At 36.9% G+C, this 26,742-nt stretch overlaps 1 protein-coding gene across 1 annotated transcript; it reads left to right on the forward strand.

The window, feature by feature from the left end:
- Window positions 1–1,163: 1,163 nt before the first annotated feature.
- SERPINE3 (serpin family E member 3) lies at window positions 1,164–25,041 on the forward strand. Its single transcript, XM_074214836.1, is given in 10 exon segments — window positions 1,164–1,185; window positions 7,465–7,523; window positions 7,525–7,652; window positions 12,319–12,413; window positions 12,416–12,547; window positions 14,737–14,892; window positions 14,895–14,924; window positions 19,539–19,610; window positions 19,613–19,742; window positions 24,637–25,041. Coding segments are annotated over 10 exon segments (996 nt in total). The 3' UTR covers window positions 24,809–25,041.
- Window positions 25,042–26,742: the final 1,701 nt, after the last annotated feature.

Below are 26,742 nucleotides of genomic sequence, written 5' to 3' on the forward strand. Positions count from 1 at the left end.
AAGGACATATTTGACTGTAATTCCCAGGACTTATGTTCAGTTCAACAAACATTGTTTGTTTTCTGTCCTTCATTATGGAAGAAGACCAAAATGACATCACTATGTCATTACAGTGTGTCCTCCTGTGGCTGATCAGACCAATATGAGCTCAGAATGCTCTACCATGGTTGGACACAAATAGTCCATGTGAACACCTGGGGTAGGTATTCTAAACTTAAGGATATCATATTTCCTTTTGAAATATGAGCTGCTTTCCTTGAGCTGCTTCAATTCTGCCTTCCTCATAGAGTTCAACCCTCACTTATGAGGGCGCACCATGCTGGGCAGTCCTGTGCCAGTGCCTCCCAAGCTGTACAATCAATTCTAAAGCTCTTCAATGAGACCTTCGGGGTATCTCAGTATTGGTTCTTCTGACCCCTTTGTGAGCACTTGCCCTTTGTGAGTTCTCCATAAAATAGGGTTTTTTGGCAAGCATATATCTGGCCTTCTAACAATATGTCCAATCCATTGTAGCTGCACTCTTTGCACTCTCTATAGTAATGTTGGAATGCCAGGCAGTCTAGCTTGAGAAAGGATCTCAGTATCTAGTATCTTCTCTTGCCAGGTAAACCTTCAGAATCGTCTTAAGATAATTTAAATGGAGGCCATTCAATTTCCTGACATGTCACAGGCATATAACAATGAGATCAACACAACAGCTCTGTAGATCTACAGTTTGGTAGTCAATCTAATACCTCTTCTCTTCCTTACTTTCTTTTGGAGCTCTGGCAATGTGAGTGTCAATCTCATTGTCAATGTGTACCTCCCTAGAAAGGACACTGCCAAGGTAAGTGAACTTGTCCACAGTACTCAAAACTTATCCATTTGCTGTAATCGGTGGTTCCACATATGGATGGTATAGAGCTAGCTGATGGAGCACCCGTGTTTTCTTGGTGTGGTTAGACTGAAATGAGCATAAGCAACAGAGAATCGATCCAGACTTAGTTGTATTTCAGCTTCAGAGGCTGCATTGACTGTACAATCATATGCAAACAGAAGATCATGCATCAACATTCCCCCCCACTTTGGTGTTGGCTTGTAGCCTTTTCAAACTAATGAATTTGCCCTCAGAGCAGTAGCTGACCTTGAGGCCATATTCATCTTCATTGAAGGTGCTTGGTAGCATGGCTGAAAACATGCTAAAAAGTATGGGAGCAAGGATACATCCTTGTTTTATCTATTGGTGCCTGGGAAATCTTGAGAGCATCATCCATTACACTGAACCTGGTCATGAAGTTGACATATAATACTGATGAACTTCTCTGGACAACAAAATTTTGACATAATTTTCCATAAGCCCCTGAGACTGATGATATCAAAGGCCTTGGTCAGATCTACAATTGTTGTATACAGACCTCTGTTCTATTCCTGGTATTTTTCTAGGAGTTGTTGGGACTGTTCCTCAACCCTTTCTGAAGCCACACCAGCTCTCAGGAAGGTGATCAACTTCCAGGTGAAGGATCAACCTGTTGAGAAGGATTCTGACAACAATCTCCCTAGAAATAACTAAAAGTGAAAAATTCCTGTGATTGTCACAGGACAATCTGTTCCTTTTATATAGAGATGGACAGTGGAGACATTCTTGACTTCTTGAGGGATAACCTCCATGCCATATAACCTGGAAAGTTTCAGTCAGTTTTTGGATGAGCCATGGACAGTTTACCTTGTAGATCTCAGCTGGAACAGATTCAGCACCAGTTGCTTTGCCACTTGAAAGGAACCTATTGACATTGAAAACTTCTTTAGCTAGGGAGTGATTGACTTCAATTTGAGGTAAGTGGTCAATGGCTTCTGCAGTGATTGATGATGGTCTGTTAAGAACACTATGGAAATGTTATCTCTCTAGGATCATGTCCCTATCATTAATCAATGTGAATCCATTAGCACTGAGTAGTTGAGATGCATCAAAAAATTTTGGTCCCTAAATAGCTTTTAGGGCATCATGAAAGCGTTTTGGTTTGTTACTGTCTGCATAAAATTGAATTTCATCTGCCTTCTTACTGAGCCTAGAGTCTTGCATGTCTCTAAGCTTTGCTTGGACTTAACTTTTAATGGAATTAAATGATGCCTTCTTAGAAATGGATGAACTATTCTGCTGGTAAATCTTGTGGAGTTGTTGTTTTTCATTTAGCAACTTCTGTATTTCTCCATCATTTTCATCCAACCAGTCTCGGTTTTTGCAAGTATTCTGGTCCATATGAGGAAATTCAGTGCAAGACACCAGGTCTATGAAAGTTGCCCACTTCTTTTCTGCTTCACTGTTGCCAACTGTGTGTTAGTTTGTTTTTTCCTCCAAGTTAGCAACAAACCGTTCCCACTTGGAGAGACACTTAATCTCTTGGCATTAATTCTTCTAGTATTCATTTTGCCTTGGTTGAATATGAATATTTAGCTTAAAGAGCATGAGTCTGTGATTAGTCCAGCCCTCTACCCCACACATCACCTTTGTCACTCTCACTTCCTGTCTGTCTCTTCTCCTTATAATCAATCACAGAGTCTAATAGATGCCCTGTTTGCTACAAGGGTGCATCCAGGAAGTTTTGTTGCCTTTAGGTAAATGAAAGACAGTATTTGTGATAAGGTCATGAGATGTACAAGTCTTCAGTAGGAGGTGACCATAACTGCTGCTGTTTCCAAATCTATTCCTCTCAAGAACTCCCTGCCATGTCTGTAATCTGAGCCTACTCTACCATTAAAGTCACCCAGAATTATGAGCTTGTCCTCTTTTGGTACATTGATTATAAAGGTTTCCAGGTCTTCATAAAATTTTTCTTTAGCTTCATCAGTGTTCATCATGGTGGGTGCATAAGGTGGCATGGAGTTTTCCTAAAAGTGGAAATCTTTATGTTCTGTGCCTGTCATTCACTCCTTTGGGTAGGCATTCAGGAATGGAGACTAGATTAGTTTTGATTGCAAAGCCTACCCCAACTTCACGCCATTTCCTTTCACTGTGACCACTACAGAAAAACTCTTATCCAGCTTATCTATTTTTTTTTCAACAAATAGATATTAAATACCTTCTATGTTCAGAGCACAGTGCTAGATATTAGAGAGACAAAGGAAATGAAGGAAAACAAATGAAGAGGAGAAACAGATGAGGGCAGCAATTTCACAAATTGCAAAGAATCTTAAAGTTTAATCCTTCTCTTTAGCATCAAATCCAGAATATTCAGCCTATTCTTATCTGTCTCCCATCAACCAGTTCAGTTTTGGGTTAGATATTAATTCAGTACTATTTCTTTTTCATGGTTTTAACAGGTCTGATGTACCTCTCCAGCCCCTCACCTAGATATGTCAGAATTTAGATCTTAGAGAAATCCTTTCATCCTTCAGTCTTCTAGCTCATTCATTCTAGACTTATCCACTGGCCAGGACCTGAGTGTTTTAATTTAATTCAAGTTAAAAAATTAAGCACCTATAATAAATAGAATTCTGTATGAGATACTGGGAGTATAAAGTTCAGAAAAGATGAAATTCCAAACCTCAGGGAGTTTACAATCCTGTAACTATCCTTATTCCTACTGAAAAAGCAATTTCCTTATTTAAGTTCCCAAATTATCTTCACCACAAGTTTCAGATCTGGGCACTAATTCAATCCTGATCTGGGGACCATCTTATTCCCTGCCTTCCCAACTTCCCTCCCTCCAAGTTGCTCTTTTTTGCCTTTTCATATGCTCTGTGTTCTGGCTGGGTCACCAAAAACAAATCAATCTTAGGCAGATCTTTCCTGGCTTGCTTAGCCCTTGATGATGAAATAATTTCTTCCATCTACACCAAACCTTGAGCCACAGGGTCTTGGCCTGGATTCCTTTGCTGTACAACTTTTCATTTTTGATTCATTGGTGAGGAAGAATAAAATGAAAATAATTAAGATGCAATTGAAGCACAAGATACGTAGGAAAATAATAAAAGATTAGCCAGAACAAAAAGGTAAAGAAACTGAAAATGTGATAATAATAATAATAGCTCACACATATAACCCTTTGAATTTTACAAAGTGATTACAAATAGTGTCTCATTTGATACAAAAAAAATCCAGTGAGATAGGTTCTTCAAGTATTAGTATTTTTATTCTACAGATGAAGAAATTGAGTCTCAGAAAGGTTAAATAACTTACCCAGGGTTACTAAGCTGGTAAACATTAGAAATATGATTAATTTTTTTTTAGAATCTGAACTCAGACTTAAAAGAGAGTATTTCCATAAACACAACAGAATACAGAGAATTTAATATGAAAACACAAATTTTCTTTATCACTTGCTTTTTTAAAAAGTCTATAATGATTGTCCACATTATTTTTAAAACTGTCCAGCTTGCCTTTACTTCTTTTTGAATTTCTTCTGTTCCCTTCTGTACATTAAAAAAGAAAAAGTTTCAATGGTTGTATTTTAACATTACTATTGCTACTCTCAGGTTCCTTCAATTCCAGTTCCAATTAAAATCAAGAAAAATAAGGGGGAAAGTTTTTGCAACAAATAAATATGGCAGAGCAAAACAAATCCACACAGTGACTATGTTAAAAAAAAAAATGTAAGTATAGGGGTGGCTAGGTGGTGCAGTGGATTGAGCACCAGCCCTGGAGTCAGGAGTACCTGAGTTGAAATCTGGCCTCAGACACTAGCTATGTGGCCCTGGGCAAGCCGCTTAACCCCATTGCCTTGCAAAAAAAACTAAAAAAAAAATGTTAGTCTTCGATGCATCTTGAGACTATCATTTCTCCTTCAGGAGTTAAATAAAATAATTTATCATAGGTCCTCTAGACTAGAGAAACAACTACATTTCAATATCAGAGTTAAGTCTTTAAAGCTTAATTTTTTTTATTTCTTGAATATTATTTGACTTTTTCTAATTACATCAATGATAGTTTTTTAACATTCATTTTTAATAAGCTTTTGATTTCCACACTTTCCTAGCTTCCATATCTCCCCTCCATAAAAATAAGTAATGTGATATCAATTATATATGTACAATCATGTTTAACATATTTCCATTATTAGTCATGTTGTTAAAAAAGAATCAAAACTAAAAGGGAAAAACCATAAGAAAGAAAAAAATATAAAACAAGTTTTAAAAAGTGAAAATAATATGCTTTGGTCCACATTCAGACTCCAGGGGTTTTCTTTGTGTATGGATGGCATTTTCCATCACAAGTCTTTCAGAAATATCCTTGATCACTGAACTGCTGAGAGGAGCCAAGTCTGTCATGGTTGATCATCACACAATGTTGCTGTTCCTGTGTACAGTATTCTACTAGTTCTACTCACTCAGTATCACTTCATGCAAGTCTTTATAAGATTTTCTGAAGTCTGCCCATTCATGATTTCTTAGAGAACACTGGTACTATATCAAATTCATATACCATAATTTGTTCAGTCATTCCCCAACTGCTGGATATTTCCTTAGTTTTCAGTTCTTCTCTTTTTCTCTTACAATCCCCCCCCCCTTCAAGACCATGAAGTTTGTTTTGCTTGTAACTATTCTTTTCCCAAATTTATTCTTCCTCTTAGCACCCCTCCACCCCCACCTATTGAGTTTGATGTTTTTCTACACTAAACCTTGTCTGTGTCAAATAAGAATGAGGTCCATCTGATTTTTGCTCTCTCATTCTATTCTGAACATTTGTTTATTCTTCTCAGACTTATTCTTACTATTGAGAAATACTCTCTTCTTCCTCCTTTTGACACAGATATAGTCCTTTAATACTCCCTTCTCTTCTCCTTACCCCCCACCCTCAGTACAGAATTAATCCACCCTCAGATTCTCTGGGTTTTTAAATTCCTTAATACCTTTCGAAGACAGTTAGGTTATAAAGAGATATATTCTCCAGTTGCTTAAATTTACCTTTCTAGGTTTCTCTAGATTTTCATGTTTGCATTTCAAAGTTCCTATTCAATTCTGATCTTTTCATTAGGGATTCTTTTTTTTTTTTTTTGGCCAGGGTGGGGGTGGGGGGGCAGGGATTTGCAAGGCAATGGGGTTTTAAGTGACTTGCACAAGGTCACAAAGCTAGGTAATTGTCTGAGGCTGGATTTGAACTCAGGTCCTCCTGACTCCAGGACCAGTACTCTATCCACTGCACCACCAACTTCCCTGTAAGATACTTTCACATAAATTATACTATTTAATCCTCACAATAATCCAGTTTAGTTGGTAGGCAGACAGCACAAAATTTATTTATATTTGGCAGTTGAAGAAACTGAGGACTAGATGAAGAAACTGTAAGCAAAAGCAAGAAGTCAGGTCATCTGACTCAATTCATTTCCATTCTCTCTATATTACCTTGTCTTTTTGTGTGTTTTCATTGACACCTATGTGTGGCAACTTGGATGACCTAGTGGATAGGGCACTAGGCCTGGAGTCAGGAAGATCTAATTTCAAATACAACCTCAAACACTTATAAACTGTTTGATCCTAGGCAAGTCAATGAACTTGCATTGACTTCACAGCATTACTGTGAAGATGAAAAGTGCTTTGCGAACCTTAAGGATTATATAAATTTTAGCTATTATTATAATTATATGTAAAATATGTATCAGATTATTCCCTATCAGAGGGAGGGGAGAGGGAAAGGAAGAAGAAAAAGGTGGAACTCAAAAACTTACCCAAAAAATGAATGTTAAAACTAAGTAGCTGGCATAACAAATGAGTAAATTCAAATTTTAAAATTAATTAATCTGAAAAGATTAATTTTATACATATATGTATATATATTGACATGAGAATAGTATGAACAAATAAATTGTGAAGCAAAATTTAAGTATTAAATGAAGGATTCATGTGAGAAATGGTAGGAAGGAGAGGGGAAGGGGAGGTTTGGTGGGGTGGGATAATGAAAGCATGACTATCCAATAGGATCTTGATAGACACTCTCCATTTATTTCTGCACAGTCATACTCAAACACACACACGCTACTCAGAATAAATAATCTGACTAAGGAATAGAAAATGAAAATGAGTGATTTGGGGGAGGGGAAAGGGGGATAACAGGAAAAATTTAAAGCCAAATAAATCACCCCTTTTTTAAAAATTATGATATAAAAAACAGTGCTGTCCAAAATTCAGCCCACCTGTGAGTTCGCTAAATGTTTTAGTAAACAAAGCCAAGCCACTGCAGTGCTCTCGCTAAAAATGGAAAATCAAAATATATTGTCTGTTGTTTCAATAAAAACTTTTAAAAGGTTGGACAGCCCTGTTATAAAAGGTGATAATAGTTAATAATTTATTTTATCAAGAAGTTTCTTGACTAACATGATCCTCTTCATATCTATGTTTCCATCATCATAGTCCAAAGTCTCTTCCCTCTCTTGAGCAGGTGGCCTTCCCTAGAGGAGTCAGCTGCCTCAGTCTCGATGTTGCTTTTTGCCTTCATCCTCTACCTTCCTTTACTCTGACTGCCTCTAGGGAGGAAACCATGACCTTCAAAAGAACTGAAGAGGTTAAAGATTGAATTTACTGTCTGTCTGTACCAGAGCTTGACAGGAAATAGAAAATGGGACAAACTTGCTCGTCTCACCGGCCAGTGTGTCTGTCCCTCTGGGGTTACTACAGTTTGGAGCCCAAGGAAACATCTGTTTGCAACCAGAAAGGGCCCTCGGGTATATAGTTCATGGCAGGTACTTCTTGAGGCCTTACTATATTTATTTACATAATTTCCTCCATTATATTTTCTCCCTTATCCCCTGATGAAAAGAAGGAAATTGTTTCCCCCTGATTCTTAGCTTTGGCAGGAGACGCTAGGCTTTTGAGTTCACATTTCAACACTTTAAGACCCTCAAGAGATGATTCTCAAATAACACAGAGTTCCTTGGACCTTGTTTTTTCCCTAGAACAGTCCCAACAGCCACTTAATCTAGGACAGTGTTATGATTTCTTAATGCTAAGCTCCTTTAGCTTTTATACTAATCCACTATTTGTTGAAAAAGTCAATAAGGACGAAAGAACCCACGTATAAAGTGGCAACGAGTCATGGACCACAATTATTGTATAATTAGGTCAGTTAGGTGGTACAGTGGATAGCTCCTGGACAAATCACAACCTCTGTTAATTAAGCCTTATTTTCCTCCTCTGGAAAATGGGGATAACAATAACACCTACCTCATAGGTTTGTGGTGCAGATCAAATGAGATAATATATTAAAAGTGTTTTATAAGACAGTGCTGTAGAAACTCTAGCTATTATCATTATTATTAACAAAAAACAAATTGTAATTCTTCCGCATTATTTTGTTTTTAGCTTCCTGACTACAGGGAAACCAGATATCTTGGGGGTCCCTCATGTAAACACAACATGAGTCCTCGAGCAGAAGCAGCATCCCAGAGCAATATATAGTTCATCTAGAGGTTAGCAGATTCCCCCCAAGGGGTTCCTGGAAATATTTCAGGGGATCTCTGAATTTGGATGAGAAAAGTAAATTACATCTTATTCTGATCTCACAGAAATCTCAATTTTCCGAAGTTCTAAGTTCCAGAGATTCTTTTTTTTATATTTCTTCATTCCAATAGAACCCTTCATTTGTCCTTATTATGAATAATTTGGTAAATAGCGATTTTTCTAAAATTGCTCTTCTGGCCTAGCCTTCAGGGGCATTAATAGGGTTGCTCTGTCACTCATCATCTGGGCAGATGCATATTATGCTCTATTCCTCCATCAGCCACTGATTGATTTGCCATTTCAGCTCAACCACAAATCCAGCAAATAATACAACTATAACTGTCTACTCCCATTGCTTCCCAAGCAATTATGATGCAGTATACTATAATGGTTTCATCTATTATATGAACATCTTCCATTTGCTAAGAGGGACCTCAAAGTACTGTAAGATTTGGGACTCCACTCATATTTTCATGTACAGGTAGTACCGACTACATTTTCCTGAACACAGAGAGAAAATTCTCCCTATTCCCCCTTCCTTTATTGTGCCATCATCTCAATATCCAAGGAGTATCAGAAAAGTCTAGCTATGCACAATCACCTCATGTCTATACTCCCACCAAAAGAACTTCTGGGAAAGAATTACTTGATGAAAATAAATATGCTTAGGGAGTTTCTTAATGGGAAGATTTGCAAGGAAGAAAGAGGGATAGAATAAGCATGCATCAGACACTGCATTCTTCAAATACTATCTCTCAGAAGAAAATTTCCTACTCAGAAATTGCTTTGAACCAATTTATGCATTGGTTTTAGGTTCAACAAATGTTGGCTGTCTGGTAATTAATCAAATGACATAAGGATGAGAAATTCAGAGTTACAAAAGACATTGGAGACTGCTGAGTCCCACACCCTCTTTTTATAAATGAGGAAAAAGAGATTTTGAAGCCCTACTACAAGAGTAGGAGTCTAGCTTGGTTGTGATGTACTGGTAAAAGCTATTCACAACCACTCCACAGATCGCTTAGGAGAGAATTAAGCTGATCACATCTACTGACATGGTGAGAGGAGTTCAATATTGATTTTGCAAGTAAGGATGCAATCTTCTACAAAGGGTGTTCTAAAAATCAGTGCAGTTTTAAGCTGTAAAAGCTTAAAATACTACCCTTTATAAATACTAATAACTAGAGATTAAGAAATTTTAAGAAGAAAATAGAAACTATTGGCTCTTTAAATCCTTATTTTCTCAAAAATTTCCCCAGCATTATTATTAATAACATGTTAGAATTAAAGGCTTTCCTCTCTTTTTCATTTTTTTAGGGTTTTTTTTTTTTTTTGCAAGGCAATGGGACTAAGTGGCTTGCCCAAGGCCACACAGCTAGGTAATTATTAAGTGTCTGAGGCCAGATTTGAACTCAGGTACTCCTGACTCCAGGGCCCATGCTCTATCCACTGTGTCACCTAGCTGCCCCTCCTTTCTCTCTTTTTTCTAAATTTCTAAAACTGGAAAGTTTCATTAGAAAACTTGGGGCATCCCAATGCTGGGTGAATTTATATCATGAAATAATCTGAAGAAATTTGCAATCCATTGGAATATGTAAAGATAGACCACATCAGCATCCCAGTCACCCATCCATCATGGTTATTTATAGCGTTTGAAATAGTTTTGAGAACATCTCAAATTTATAAAGTCACTAGCCAAGCCTGAAATTTCCCCCACACTTGTCATTAGTATACTTTTGAGACACAGATTGTGAATATTCTTGAGGTGGATAGTCACCCAGTTATATAAAATGGCACTTTGTATATGATTTGACCACAGCCTAATTTCTTTTTTTAATTTTGGATTTCTGGGTTCATGCTAATTTTCTGTCTGGTTTGGATTTGACCAAAAAAAAAAATCTCATTGATGAAGCTGGGTAGCAAAGAAGATGGAGAACTGACATTTGGATAAGAATGCCTGATTTGAACCTGTCTTTGGTACCCTATGGTTTGTGGTCATGAAGTTGTTTAATATCTCCATGCTATATGTATCAATGAAAGACTACAAATTAGAGGCACTTTATAGAATGAATTTACACCCTTGGAGTTCCTGTATCAATGAAATCACAAGTCTTGGTTAAATATCATATTTACCCATGAATAAGATGCAACTTAATTTTGGGGTCTGAAATTTGAAAAATATATATATTACATAAAGTTGTTGAACTTAAGTTTTATTCATCATGAAATTCAAGGACCTGCTCATAGCTTTCAGGCATCTTTTGGGCAAGTCTCGTGCATGGAAACATGCTTAGTCCATTCCTACTAATAACACTAGAGAATGTAGGAATAAATGAACTGTTCCTTAGAATCATAAGCAGTATCTATCTGAAACCATCAACAAGCATTATATGCAATGAAGACAAGCTAGAGGCATTCCCAATAAGATCAGGGGTAAAACAAGATGCCTGTTATCACCACTACTATTCAATATTGTGTTAGAAATGTTAGCTTCAGCACCAAGAAAAGAAAAAGAAATAGAAGGAATTAGAATTGGAAAGGAAGAAACAAAACTCTCACTCTTTGCAAAATCCTAAAAAATCATCTAAAAAACTACTAGAAACATTAGCAACTTTAGCAAAGTTGGAGGATATAAAATAAACCCTCATAAATTCTCAGCATTTCTATATGACTAGCAAGATACAGCAGCAAGAGTTAGAAAGAGAAATTCCATTCAAAGTAACTTCAGACAATATAAAATACCTGGGAGTCTACCTGCCAAGGCAGACTCAGAAACTCTATGAAAACAACTACAAAACACTTCTCACACAAATAGAATCAGATTTAAATAACTGGGCAAATATCAACTGCTCATGGATAGGCCAAGCTGATATAATAATAATGACAATTCTACCTAAATTAAACTACTTATTTAGTACCCTACTGATCAAAATTCCAAAAAATTAATGAGTTAGAAAAAACTGTAAGTAAATTCATATGATGAAATAACAAGTAAAGAATATCAATGGATTTAATGAAAAAAAGTACAAAAGAAGGTGACTTAGCCCTACCAGATCTAAAATTAAATTATAAAGCATCAGTCATCAAAACTGTCTGGTACTGGCTAAGAAATAGAGTGATGGATCAGTGGAATAGACCAGGTGCAAAAAAGAAAGCAGGAAATGCTTTTAGTATTCTGCTGTTTGATAAACTCAGAGTCCAGCTTCTGGAATAAAAACTCTCTTCGAAATCAGTCACTTCTTTTTCATCAGCAATTCTTCTGGCCTCCTACTGAACCACCTTTGTGGACACAGGAATCCAACTTGCCCTTTGCTCTTCGATCCATCTCTTCAATTCCCTTTCTAAACCAGGCCATTTGGCTGACTTGCCTCTCATGACCTTCTGACATGGTGTTTTCAGGAGGGTTTCTTCTTCCCATAGCCAGTCTCATATTGTTTTCTCAGTTGGAGGAAGACCAACTGACATCCAGCGGCATGATTTCCATTTACTTTACTTGAATTCAGCACTGTATAAAAATCTTTTCTGAGACATTTCTGGGCATAATGTGACAAAAGCCAGTAACAAATGTGAAACAATGAGTATAAAGACAAGTGGGAAATGATAGTAAAAAATCTACAACCACTGTATAAGATGCTCCCAGTTTTTAGACCCCAAATTTTTTGAAAAAGGGTCCATCTTATCCATGGGGAAATACAGAAACAACAACAAAGTTTTAATGACTTTTTATCAAATCAACTGGATGAGGAAACTCTTCCAAGGAACATAGAGAATGTTGAGTCCTATTCTAAAATGATGCTTCCTCCCTGGTCCAGAAGTTTGCATTAGTTATAACCTGGATCCAACTTTATTCTGCTCAACTCTTCATTTTTATATGACCTTCCTCTTCCCTCTTCTTCCTCCAGCAAACAGAAGGCTATATGATTTCCTGCAAACTGCTCATGCAGCAGCTACTACTTCCAACCTAGGAACCAAAATTCAACTGACATGTACCTTTTTTATACAGACCAAACACATCTCTCTTCTCATTTCACTGAGAACATCTCCTTGTGGGCCAACAGCAACCAGGAGACAACCAACTTTAGTGAGCCTAACAGGACAACAGCTCAGATCAATAGCTGGTTCTCTAGGTTTGCTGCAGGTAAAACAAAACAAAACAAAAACAAAAACTCAACCAACAAAAGTTAATAATAGACAGCTAGCTGTTAACAGAGTCTCTCAAAGGTCAGGGTATAATTTAGAATCTGCTTATGTATTAACACTTAACTAAGAAACATCGCTGAATAGCATTCTGGCTTCTCTGTTCAGTGTCTTGTTACCAGCATTGTAGATAGGGCAATAAAATGGTCTGCCATTTTGATTTAGTGATCTGGAATGGGGCCAACCATAGGTAAAATTGTAAGATGGTGTGTCTACAATAAGTTGTACTTTTTTTCTTTTTTTAGGTTTTTGCAAGGCAGTGGGGTTAAGTGGCTTGCCTAATGCCACATAACTAGATAATTATTATTAAGTGTTTGAGGCCTGACTTGAACTCAGATACTCCTGACTGGAGGGCTGGTGTTCTATCCATCACCCAGCCACCCCTTATCACCTTCCCTGCCTTTCAGAGTCCTGAAATAAAGATTTTAGCCTCTTTGGTGCCTCCTTCCTCCCATTCAGATTGACCTGACCCATTCATTCAAGTATTGGGTTGCTGACCCCTAGGGTTAATGGGGGTTTAGTACTGATAATTAAGGAGTACTAAGAGGGTCTAAGGAAGAACTCACTTTGGGAAGGGTGGGAAAGGCTGGGGAGGAAACTAAAGCCCAAATTCCTCAGAACCAGAGATCATTAGGAAACAAAGTCCAAAGGAGGTAGGAGGCAGGTTATCTTAGATGAAGTTTCTTAAGTTGGGAAGTCAGCAAGTAGTTTGTCAGAGTAAAGGGACAACAAAAAGATAGGGGGACCAGATGAGGACCATACTTGGAGGCAGAGTCCAGTGCCCACCTCTAACACCCACTGTTCCTGTAACTGGGCAAGTCATGTGCTCTCTGAATCCTAGTTTTGTCAACTGAAAAATATAGATAATATTATCAGTGGCACACAGAAAGTGGCTATTGGAAGAGTCAAATGGAATGATGTACATCAAGTATTTTGCTAGCCTTAAGATCCAGACATGTCAGACATAACTTTTTTTATGTCTGTGACCCCTTTAGCAGGCTAGCAAAGCCTATGGACCTATGGACCCCTTCTCAGAATCATGTTTTAAATATCTGAAGGAAATGCTAAATTCCAGGTAATCGTTAGTGAAAATAAAGGTAGAATTTTATTCCCATCCTGTGGACTCCAGGTTAAGCTCTAAGCTGAAGCACTAATAAAAACCAGTTAGAGGAAAAAACAGATACCCTGCCCAGGACCGAAATAAGGATTTTAGCCTCTTTGGTGCTACCTTCCTCCCATTCAGATTGACCTGATTCATTCATTCAAATTGGGTCAGCAACCCAAAAGTGAACTTTTTGAAGCAATATCCCTTTCTCAAGGAATTTCATACCTGATAGGATGGGAATAAAGCTTATGCTTGGAATAGGGATTTTTTTTTAGGTTTTTGCAAGGCAAACGGGGTTAAGTGGCTTGCCCAAGGCCACACAGCTAGGTAATTATTAAGTGTCTGAGACTGGATTTGAACTCCAGGGCCCGGTGCTTTATCCACTATGCCACCTAGCCGCCCCCGCTTGGAATACTTTTGCTGATCAGCAAAGCTTGGCAGTGAACTATAACAAGGCCATCTACCTGTAGGTAGAACTAATCCTGGAAAGAACATTACTAAAAATTAGATTAAATTGAATTTTTAAAAATCCAGTTTCCCTAGACTCTTTAAAAGGAATATGGCGGGGGGGGGAATCAGTTATTGGGATAACAACAGGTTCTGGAGTTCTCATTTCATTGTTGTAGGGAACTGTGGGATAAAGAAAATCCTTCCATATCATGAACTTTCTCTTTGACTTAAAGTCTTAGAAAATTACCTAGACTAGGAACCAACAGTAACACAAATTCAGTTTGTGTCAGAGTAACTACTTCAATTCAAGTCTTCCTAATTCTAAGGTCAACTCTCTATTCATTATATCAGACTACCTCTCATTATGTAGTAACCATACTTAATTATGAGCATATACTGATTTGTCAGCTTCACTTGTTCTTATGAGGTTACAGATCTTACCCCATTGATCTCCTATGAAATTTCCCAAAGTCCAAACATATACACAGGACTTCACTGGACAAATTAGGTCTGTTTGTTTTCAAATTTATTCCTGTCCTCCTTACACTTCTCCTTACACTTCTCCCTCTATGCAGATAAGAATTCAGGAAATGTCTCCTTGGAAAGGATCCATTCAATACTTGCTCAAATTGCTCTGGTGAGCACCACGTCCTTCCAAAGCATTTGGCAAAAGAGATTCTCCTTCACAGACATCCAGGTGCTGTTCTTTCCTAGCGCAGAAGGCCTCATTCTCTGATATACCAAACCGCTGATGTCAACTATGGTGAGTATTCTCCACATAAGGATAGGTAGGTAGCCAATAGATAGAGCATCCAGCCTGGAGTCAGGAAACCTAAGTTCAAATCCAGCCTCAGTCAGAATAGCTGAGCAACTTCTGTTTGCCTCAGTTTCCTCATCTGTAAAATGAGAAAAATAAAAGTTCTTACCTCTCATAGTTGTTGTGAGGACTAAATGGTGTATTAATTATGAAGTGGTAAGCCCAGAGCCTGAGCATAATAAATGCTATATAAATGTTAATTACTATTAGTTGTATTTTTTCAATGAAAAAAAATCATTTTCCCTCCCACTTACTACCCAAACCCCTTGGAAAAAAGAAAAGTAAAACCTTTCTAACAACTGTGTATAAGAATCCAAGCTCAGAGAAACTAGTATCATAGAACAGAGTGGTTTTTTTTTTTTTTGCAAGGCAAATGGGGTTAATTGGCTTGCCCAAGGCCACACAGCTAGGTAATTATTAAGTGTCAGAGACCAGATTTGAACCCAGGTACTCCTGACTCCAGGGCTGGTGCTTTATCCATTGCACCACCTAGCTGCCCCACAACTGTGTATAAATAAGTAAATCAAATTCCCAAATTGGTCATATTGAAAAAAGTATGTTTTATTCTGAGACTATTACTTCTTGATCAAGAAATGAGTAGCATTCTTTTTAAGTCCTCTGGAATTGTAATAGGTCATTGTCTTGATCAGAATTCTTTAGTTTTTCAAAGTTGTTTGTACAGTCTATTGTTAACATCAAAATTGTTCTCCTGGTTCTTCCTCACGTCATTTGGCATTAGTTCATTCCAGACCCCCCAGGTCTCTCAGACATTGATCCTGTCATCATTTCTTATAGCACAATAGTAGAATCACAGAATTTAAAGGAACAGTTATTTGGGTCCCCTGAGAAATCATGCTATCTTATCACAATTAGGTCTTCACTATTGCATGAAAATGCTTTTCATTCTTCCTAGATTGACTTTTGTACTTTTACTTCTTCCCTACTCCTTAACAAAGGCTGTCCTAAACCTCTTCCTTAAGCCTCTATGGTCAGTCTTTCATTATCAACTGTCTGATGAGGTCTTCCCCAGATGTCCCTTAGGTATCTGAAAGGCAATGTGTCCAAAATGAAAGTGGTCATCTTTTCCTCTAAATTCCTTCTTCAGTCTTCTCATTTCTGTTGAAATAACTCCCATCCTCTAAGTGATTTTTTTTAGGTTATATCCTTTTCCCTTTTTCCATGTTACCTCTCTTCCATATCCAATCAGTGACCAAGGCTTGTCGATTCTATCTCTAAAACTTCTTTTGCCTCCTACTTTGTTTTCACACAGCTATCACTCTCTTCTGGACACTCTCATTTTTACACATATCTATTGTAACATCTTTCTAATTGGTACCCTATTTCTACCCTACCCTTCTTCAATCCACCTTTTACATAGCTGCCAAAATAATTATCCTAAAATACAGATCTGACTATGCTCAAAAATCTTCAGTCATCCTCTATTACTGATAAAATACAAACTCTTCCACTTGCCATTTAAGATCATTTACTGTTCAGCTCCAGTCTAATTTTAAAGTCTTATTTCACATCAGGCCCAATTCATCATCCTGGTTATTCCTCAAAGTCAATGTTCCATATTTCACTTTTAGGTAGTTCCACAAAATGTCCTCCATGCTAGGCATCCTTTCTTATTTCTACCTCTAAGGGTCTTTATTTTTCTTCAAGATTCATTTCCAATGCCATGTTCACCATGTCCCCCTATATAGTTTTCCCTGATTCCCTCCAATTAGTTTCTGTCTGTCTCTCTTGTTCCCCTCTATTTCCCTGTCTCCACTCCTCCCCCTCTTTCTCTATCCCTCTTCAGTTATATTATATCACTGCTTATACATATTGTATACTACCATTAGAACAGAATCTCCTTGAGGAGAACTATTTTATTTTGGTTTTGTATATTTGGCCCATAGCTCAGAGTCTAGCACATATTAGATGCTTAATAAGTGTTTTGTGAATAAATCTGAGTAGAAATCATTTAGTCTTTTATCTTCTTACTTTAAAGATGAGATCACAAACCCCAAAGAGATTCAGTTATTTCCCCAACATCACACAGAACTTTAGCATCAAATCTAGGAGCAGAACCCAGATTTCTAGACTCCCATGCAAATATTTTTGATCCATTGTGAAGATTTAAATCAACCCTTCATTTTAGCTAGTAGTTAAATCAAATTATCACCATATGTAGAAATGTTCTAAGACCAAAAGAATAAAAAGTAAATCTCTTGTCAACAAAACCAAACATTTTTAAATGAATTTTCCTTTAGGAACATTAGATTATAGGCAATCTTACTTGATAACTTGCAAAATTTCCTTCACTGACAAATCTCATTAAAAAAAGTAATGCGTCAGCACCATTGCATGATTTTTCAAGACCACAAGTTTAAAAATGTTTCAGTGGAGGGAACAGTCTGTCTCTTGTCAAATAGCAGCAAAAACTTTTCTGTCTAGGCGTGGGGCAGACTTGTCTGCATTGCCTACTGGCACAGTAGCCAGTGGCAATGCTCTTCTTTGTGCTGTCAATCCAGAAATCATCAACTGAAGGTGGAAATGCTGACCAAAGTTGACACAGGGACATTGTTCTGCCCCATGGCATGCCATTTCCTAAGCGATCCAGAATAATAGAAAGAATATTCTTATCAAAATATTGACAATGGGTTATGAAAAACACTGTCAAGCTCCATCAGACATAATGTAATAAAACACAAACTTAACATCTGGGCATTATCCTTATTTGACAATTTTATAATACTAGCAATGTGATATTGGCTACAAAAATTTATTAAGTATCCACAGTATTTGTAATCCTGGCCTATGTATTGGGAAAGTTACAAAGTCCTTGCCCTCATGGAGCTTACAGTCTCACAGAAATATAAGACACCAAACACAGACAGCACTACTAATGGTTTCAGTTACCTTGCAGCAGGTGATAAATGCTAAGTACATGAGAGAGAAACCAGACCAATTGTTCTGTGCTTTTCAAGGTTAAAGTCTATTGTCTTTTTCTGTTGTTTCACATGCTCTATAGTCTGTGTGATATCCTCAGAGTTCAGAATGTTGCTATTTAATTCCTACTAAGAAAAGCCTTTATGTAGACTTCCCCTGAAAGGCAGACTTGTAAAACAGAGCAGAGTGAGGTCTCCCACTCTTTCAGTTTGACATTTCCCATTGCACATTTACACAGGAAGGAGATATCTAATAGGATGTCCTGAAAGATCAATTTGAATGTTAAACTATTTGCTGTGATGGAGGGTAAGTGGGCTGAGAACTTGGGGGATTCTCCTAACTGGAATTGTTGCAGAACATTCCTAGATTGAAATCCTAGTGACTGTTTTGGAATTTTAACACTTTCTAATTGGCATAGCTACAATGATTCATCAGTCACATTCTGTTTTGTGCCAGAGAAGAAAGGAGATGCCTGGAGAGGCACATTCTCCCTAGTAAATCACAAAAATGCTGGGACATCTGCTTTCCATTCTAATTCTATGAAGAGACCCTTTTGCTAAGGGCAAACAGCATCTTTGCCTTATTCCTAAATGCATCAACACTTAGTATTGTTCATGTAACAAGAAGAGTGTTTGCAAATCAATCCCACAATAAACAATTTTAGAGCACTGTGCTATAAAGTTAAATGACCCATACTCTTAAGGAGCTTACAGTCTATCTGGAGTAAACAATAGGTCCAGTATTTTATATGAGGTTAAAAAATAGATACAAGGTAATTCTTTGATGTAAAGCATTAGAAGCTAAGTAGTACTATACTTGAAAGAAACTAAATATAAAGGGAGAAAAGTAAATAATAATTATTATTAACAATTATAATTCTATTTATTATAATTAATGTATTATAGTTAACAAGTTTTAAGATTTGTAAAGTGCCTTACATATGCCCTCTCAATTAATAAATATGTAACAGGCACTGTGCTAAGCACCAAGGACACGAAAAGGGGCAAAAGACAGTCCCTGTGCTCAAGGAAGGAGCTTACAATCTAGTGAGGAGAGGCAATATGCAAACAAATATATACAAAGCAAGCTACATACAGGGAAAAAAGGAAATAGTTAATATAGGGAAGGCACAACAACTCCACAAGTGCTATTTTTATCCCTGTTTTACAGATAAGGAAATTGAGGCTGAGAGAGGATAAATGATTTCCCAAAGATTATGTAGCTAGAAATACCCAAGGCAACATTTGGGCTCCAGTCTTCCTGACTCCAACTAAACACTCTTTTTTTTTTTTTTTTTTTTTTTTTTTTTTTTTAGGTTTTTGCAAGGCAAACGGGGTTAAGTGGCTTGCCCAAGGCCACACGGCTAGGTGATTATTAAGTGTCTGAGACTGGATTTGAACCCAGGTACTCCTGACTCCAGGCCGGTGCTTTATCTACTGTGCCACCTAGCCGCCCTCAACTAAGCACTCTTATGATAATGATGATGATGATGATGATGACAACTAGAATTTATAGAGTAATGGCATGGTTAGACTTGTACTTTAGGAAAAACACTTTGACTTTTGGAAGAAACTAACTCAAATGGCTGGAATAGGCAGTAACCCTGATCCAATGACTCCTCAGGTCAGTTCAAGGTCACAGATAAGCAACTAGTATGGACACTTGAACTGCCTTTTTGAGTAAGCTCAATGAACTTACTCTCCCTTGGAACAAAGCAATCCCTCTGGTCCTTCTTGAGTTATACCTCACCACTAGCGCCATTCATACCCGGATAAATTCACACCTGAAGAGAATAAAAATTGATGGGTTTTTTTAAAAAAGGGAGAAGTGGGGCAGCTAGGTAGTGCAGTGAATAAAGCACTGGACCTGGAGTCAGGAGTACCTGGGTTCAAATCCGGTCTCTGACACTTAATAATCACCTAGCCGTGTGGCCTTGGGCAAGCCTAACTTAACCCCGTTTGCCTTGCAAAAACCTAAAAAAAAGGAAAAAAGGGAGAACTATATCAGATTACTCAGGAGGAGGGAAGGGAGGAAAGTAGAAAAAAATGAAACTAAATTTTACAGAAAAAGAATGTTGAACATTATCTTTACATGTAATTAAAAAAATAAAAATTTTAAATATATACATTTTTTAAAAATTAATTTAAATTTAAAAATTAAAAAATTTTAAATAAAAAGTGGGTAAGATTATCTATAACAGACCCTGTCCATCTGGGCCCGGTGGGAAATTTGATACTTTCTAAAGCCTAGTCACCATCTAAGCTTCTCCCAGGGGAGTAACCCATATGTTAGAAACACTGTGGCAGGAGAGGAGAGCCTCATTTCTTTCTTTTGATATTTTCATTGATCACCTTCACCCTTATATTATCTTCATATATTGAAGAAATGACCCCAAGTTTAAGCTTAGAAATGCTGTGTTTTTCTTGTTGCAGTTTTTAAAATGAGCAAGCAAAATTATAATGACCAAGCTTGACCCAAAGAAAAAAAAATATAAGAATAAACTTCCCTCCCTTCTTTGCAGAAGTGAGGATCTATGAGGATAGGATGTTGAATATAACATCAGACCTGGAAAATAGGCTGCTTAGTTTTACTGAATTGTTTTATTTTCCTTTTTTAAAAGCCTTTGTTTTAAGGGATGACCCCTCTAGGATGGGGAAGGGAAGAGACATTGGGAAATGAAGGTGATATCAAAATAAAATATAGCAATACTGCTATGTGTTCATACAGTTCAACACATACTTTGGTACACATGCACAAAACCTGATTTTTAAAAATTTGCCTAGTTAATATTTTCAGCTTTATACATATGAATAGATCATGGTATGTAACTCCCAACAAGACTTAAGTACAGCTTGGAAACCTAGGGATTTTTAGAGTTAGAGGATACCTTAGATGGTATAGTCTTTCTCATTTTGCAGATAGAGAAATTGTGGGTCAAAGGAACTTACCTGACTTGCCAGCTAAGTTGGCCTTGAGGGGTATGAATGCTTTTACTTTTATTTTTTGTATCCCTACAGTCTAGCACAGTGTTTAAAGATTGCTTCAGGAATTAAACTGAAATGCTCAGTTGCATACAATGAGTTAACAGAAGAGCAAGGAGAAGAGCCCAGAAGTCCAGTTCTCTTTCCACTGTCATGGAAAGACATCTGGGAAACAAGTTATAATATGTCTCCATTCCACCCAGAGGTCAATGTGGGTCTAAAAAAAAAGTCAATAAATATTTATTAAGCACCTACTATATGCTAAATATTTCTAAGCACTAAAAGTACAAAGAAAGGCAAAATACAGTCCCTGCTCTCAAGGAGTTCACAGACTAATGAGAAAGACAACATTACACTCAAGTTATGTGCAGGATAAATTAGAAGAAATCAACAGAGAGAGAAAAGACTAATATTAAAGGGAATAGAGAAAGTCTTTTTTTAGAAGTTGGGATATATTAGCTGGGACTTGAAGGAAGCTAATGAGGAGAGAGGATAAGTAGAGTAGGGAGGTGACATAATTACACCTGTATTCAAATCAGTCTAAGAACTAAATGGAGAATGTACTGGAGTCGGGAAGGGCTTGAGACCGGACAACCAACTAGTCAGTGAGCACTTACTAAGACCAACCTTGTGCTGAGGCGATCTACGTCCAGGCTTGAGGTGATGAAGACCTACTCCAGGTTAGTACCTAAATCATTCTGGCTTCAAGGCCCCCTCTCTATCCAAATCATAGAAGAATAAAAAATGTTAAACAAATAATAATAATAATAATAATTTATAAAAATTATTTAAAAGATTAACTTTCTCAATCCCCCTTAATGTTATTACCTTCCTTCTGTGGATTATCTCCCTTTAATCCCAAACGGTAGATTAATTGTACCTAGTTGTTTACATTCCCCATTAGTCCAGGAGAGCAGGGGTTGTCTTTTACCTTTCTTTGTATCCCCACTATTTAGCAGAGTGCCTGAATCAGAGGAGTTGCTTCATAATTGCTTCTTAACTGACTTTCTCTTTGCAGCCCTCCTCTGTTGATTATGGGCTCATTTCCTTTAGGGGAATGTAGAATCTTTTGGGGCCTTGGCAGTCATCCTTTAGATGCTAAAAATAAGACTATGAACTCCTACAAAAACATATAGACACATAGGGAGTTAAGGTCTATTGTGGAGTTAGTCAGCATTGTACAAAGGGTAAGCCTAGTTCTGAAATAAGGTCTTCTTCATTTGCCTCTCAAAACCAAATAGACATGCCACAAAAATCAAAGGGAAAAAATTTCCTAATTTTCTCAATAGGTCCTCTATAATGTAACATAAAGGAACTGTCATACATATGAGAATCAGAAGCTGATAGAAAAGATCTTGATGATAGGGTGGCTGGGTGGCACAGTGGATAGAGCATGGCCCTGGAGTCAGGAGTACCTGAGTTCAAATCCTACCTCAAACACTTATTACCTGTGTGGCCTTGGTTAAGCCACTTAACCCCATTGTCTTGCAAAAAAAACAAAAAAAAAGATCCTGATGGTAGAAGTTAAGAGAAAATATCCCTCTATGTCCAGAATCTTTGATAGTTAAGTTGAATACCAAAAATGGAAACAAAGCAGAAAGCCATTGAGGAATGGCTAAACAAATTGTGGTGCTGAATATTATTGTACCATTAGAAATGATGAAAACAGAGAAGCATGGATATATTTATGCCATCTGCTACAGAGTGAAGTAAGCAGAGACAAGAATAAAATATATACACAATGACTACAACAATGTAAGTGGAAAGAATAATTACAAAGTGATCTAGGATGAATAATGCATTAAAATGACAAAGAATATGCATGGTCCAGAGAATAGATGAGCTAACTCTCCATTCCTCCCCTTTGCAGAGGTAGGAGGAACACAGTTGTGATACGTTACATCTATTTTCAGATTTTTAAAATATATTGATATATTTTACTAATTTTTTTTCTTTGGTTCCTTTAAAAATATTATTATATGGGATGGCTCAGGGAGAGGGAGCACTGAAAGAAATTTTGGTGATAATATAAACAAAAGACTCCAAATAGGGGCGGCTAGGTGGCTCAGTGGATAAAGCACCGGCCCTGGAATCAGGAGTACCTGGGTTCAAATCTGATCTCAGACACTTAATAATTACCTAGCTGTGTGGCCTTGGGCAAGCCACTTAACCCCATTTGCCTTGCAAAAAAAAAAAACAACCTAAAAAAAACTTAAAAACTTCAAATAAATTATTTTTTTTCAAAAGCAAATTGAATTTTAAATTGGCAATGGGAATGCGCTCTAATTATTAAGCATAGGGAGAGCCAAAGGAATTGTATAGTTCCAAAGAGCCATTAGTTTGATTCTACTTTGGTGGGGCTTCAACAAAGCTCTTTTGAAGACTCTGCTAATACTTCTAGAATAATTCTGATGGATATGAAAGAAAATCCAAGATACTGGTGTCCTGGCTTTGGATCAGCAATCTCTTTATTTCATTTTAATAAGTTACTCTTCAAAATAACATCTTCCTAACAGATCAAGCCTTTAGCCCAAGTAGAAACAAAGCATGCTCATCAATTTTTTTTTAAAAGTAAAACTGGTCTACTTCTCATACACAATCAACCATGTATAAATACTGACTTTAAAGTGGGGAGGGGAGGCAGATAGTTTAATTCAAAGCTAACCTTAGCTCCATGCCTCAGACTGGCCCTATCCCTGAAGCTATGGAAAAAATGCAAATGTAGACATCCCATTCAAAATCTGGTACCCTTGAATCTAGGGAAGGAAAGAAATTATGGTTGTGAGAATTCAGAGAAACATACGTAAAGTTATCATCTTTCTTTTAACAGGATAGGATTCGATCTGAACAGGGGGTAGAACATGAAGAATGTGATAAAGAAATGACAGGGTAAGACAAAGAACAGTAATTACAGACTGTTTTTTAAATAGGAAAAAGTCAACTATGACTTTAAAGGACCAAATTGAAGTGTGCTACCCTTTCTCCTGACAGAGAGATGTTCTTGGGCTACATATTGAGACATATTTTTTGGCCATGGCCAATGAAGCATTTTCCTAGACCCTATATATGTCACAAGGGTTTTGTTTTGTTCAATATAAGTGGCAGAGAATTAGACTTTTATCAATTGAAAAATTTAAGTAAAAAACACTATATAAAAGCATTAAGAATACAAACATAAAAAGACAGTTGATCAAGGATTTGAGATTTATCAAATATAAATAAGCAAACAAAATTGAGTATTCAGTCATTTATTCACTCAGCAAACAGTTTTTGAACATCTACTGTGTTTTAGGAATTGAAAAGGAAGTGTGAATAAGACACTGTTCCAAAAGTCTACAAAGTGGGATATGACATAAAACAGAATGTGATCAGTGCTGGATAACAGTTACAAAACATTATATGAATTTAGAGGAAGGAGAAGACATTCAGTTGGACTGACCATGTTTCATGATGTAAACAACAGGGTGAACTCTGAAGGATAGATAGAATTTCAAAAGTAAAAGATTTAGTAATACAAGGAGGTAGAAAAATAGTATGAGCAAAGATGTGAAAGTAGGAAAGAACAAAAGAACAAAAGTAACTGAGTTTGACTAGAACATGAAAATGAACTCATGTAGAAAAGGCTGTAAAGGTAGTCTCGGGCCATATTATGGAAGCCTTGAATGCCAGCTAAGGAATTGGTAGGCTATTTGAGACATGAGTTGAGGATATTCTTAAATAAAAGTTGTACTTTGTTTTAGGTTCAGAATGCAAAACCACTTCAACCTGAAAGCTATTTTAAGTTCTTTGGGGATCACAGATCTGTTTGATCCATTCAATGTTGACTTAAAAGGAATTTCAGGAAAGAAATGTTCTTTCTTCTATCACTCCTCAGTTCTGATTAAGTTTCAGAATATTTTGAATTGGGGTTAGCACTATGTTACAGCAGAGCCTTCTATGTTAACCAGATATTGTGTAACTGGAAGAAATGTATCCTGTGGGTCATCATAACTTATTGATATTTTGTCCATCCTATGCACAAATTGTACTGATTGCTTGCAAATTTAGAGTTCATTTGAGGGGTTAAATAAAGCCCTACCTATCTTCACCCTCTTTCTAGAAGGATTTTTGGAGGTTGCTTCCTTTACTAGGCCAATAGCCCTATAATTCACCTCTATATTCACCTAATATAATTCACCTCCTATAATTCACTGGTGATGTCATACAACAGAAGCACTTGTAAAACAATTTTTTAAATGCTTTTTCCCTGATAACACATAGTTCTCAGCCTTTCTTTGTTCTTGCCCCTTCTTTCTTCCCCCACAGCAAGTCTTCAATCCCCTAATAATGCTGTAAGCTTGAAATTTTCATTTATCTGTTAGTCTTCTCTCAGATTCTATCTCCCAACTAAATAAGTGGATTTCATTATCCATCTATATTACTATAACTTACCTATAGATTCTGACATTTAGTGAGGTCACATTCTCCACCAATCTAAAGATGACACTAGACGACGAAGATCCAGTCAACTAAAACCATAATTCATGTATTATGAATCTGATGACCATACTAATTTTCACTTTTAAGAAGCCTTGTTGCTTTTCAGTCACTTCAGTTATGTCTAACTCTTTAGGCCCTATTTGGAGTTTTCTTGGCAGAGATTCTGTATGATTTTCCATTTCCTTCTCCAATTCATTTTACAGATGAGGAGACTGAGACAAACAGGTTTAATGACTTAGCCAGGGTTGCAAAGCCAATAAGTATCTGAGGTCAGATTTGAACTTGGGAAGTTGGGATCTTCCTGGCTCAAGGCTGATCCCTTTAAGAAGTTTTTGAATGATATGATGTAGAAGGAATTTTAGGATTCATATGTTAAAGTCTACCTCATTTTACAGATGAAGAAACTGAGGAAAATAAGTGACAACTTGGGAAGCTCTGTAAGTGGTGGGGCCAGGGATATAATTAAATTTGGTTTCCCATCTCCCAGTACAGGGTGCTTTCCATTATATTTTCTGTGAAAAGAAATTGTAATTATAGTTATTTCCCTTGTCTTAGATACTAATCCTTTCCCAATTGAATATTAGCATATCTGAGAGAAGATCTCCCAAATTTTGAAAACTGGTTTTCTTCAAGTAATTTGAAGATAAAATGCTACATTCCCCAGGGCACTTGATGTAAAAATGCCTGGAAGGATTTTAAACTTAAGAAGAGTCATTAAAACTCAGTTATCCTGAACGTTTTGCTCAAGATTTACAAAAATAATAGATGATAGTGGAGAATGTAGAGAAAAGTGTGGACATGATGTCCATTACAGCATTTGTCACACAATGAGTAGTTTAATATTGCTGACTAACTGACCAATCTAACCAGTGCTTTGGTTTGATTTTTTTTTCCTGGCAAGGCAGCATAACTAAGAGAGAGAGAGAGAGAGAGAGAGAGAGAGAGAGAGAGAGAGAGAGAGCAGAAAGAGAAAAACAGTCAATAACTAGAATCAGAGGGGAAGAGAAATTTCTCAATAGTAAAATAAAGGGGTTGTCCAAAATCAAATAAGGTTCCTTCTGGGTTTAGGACATAAAAAAGTCTCTGAATATTTTCTGACAAGTAATAATTTATTCTAAGTTGAGTTTCTGCATAAATGCTCATCAGACTCAGCAATCATTCTACCAACAGAATATATGCTCCATGAGGGTAGAGGATGTCTCACTTTTATACTTGTTTTCCCAGCACCTCTAGTACAATGTCTTAAAAGATGTGTGTTCAAAATTTTGAAGACCAACAACGAGATAGTTTAATCCAGAGATTTAACCTGGGATTTAAGCTGGTACTAAATAAATGCTAAATAATTTGAAATTGGTCATTGTCTGTTG

The sequence above is a fragment of the Macrotis lagotis genome, chromosome 1 (assembly GCF_037893015.1).
Source record: "Macrotis lagotis isolate mMagLag1 chromosome 1, bilby.v1.9.chrom.fasta, whole genome shotgun sequence".
Taxonomy (NCBI): Eukaryota; Metazoa; Chordata; class Mammalia; order Peramelemorphia; family Peramelidae; genus Macrotis; species Macrotis lagotis.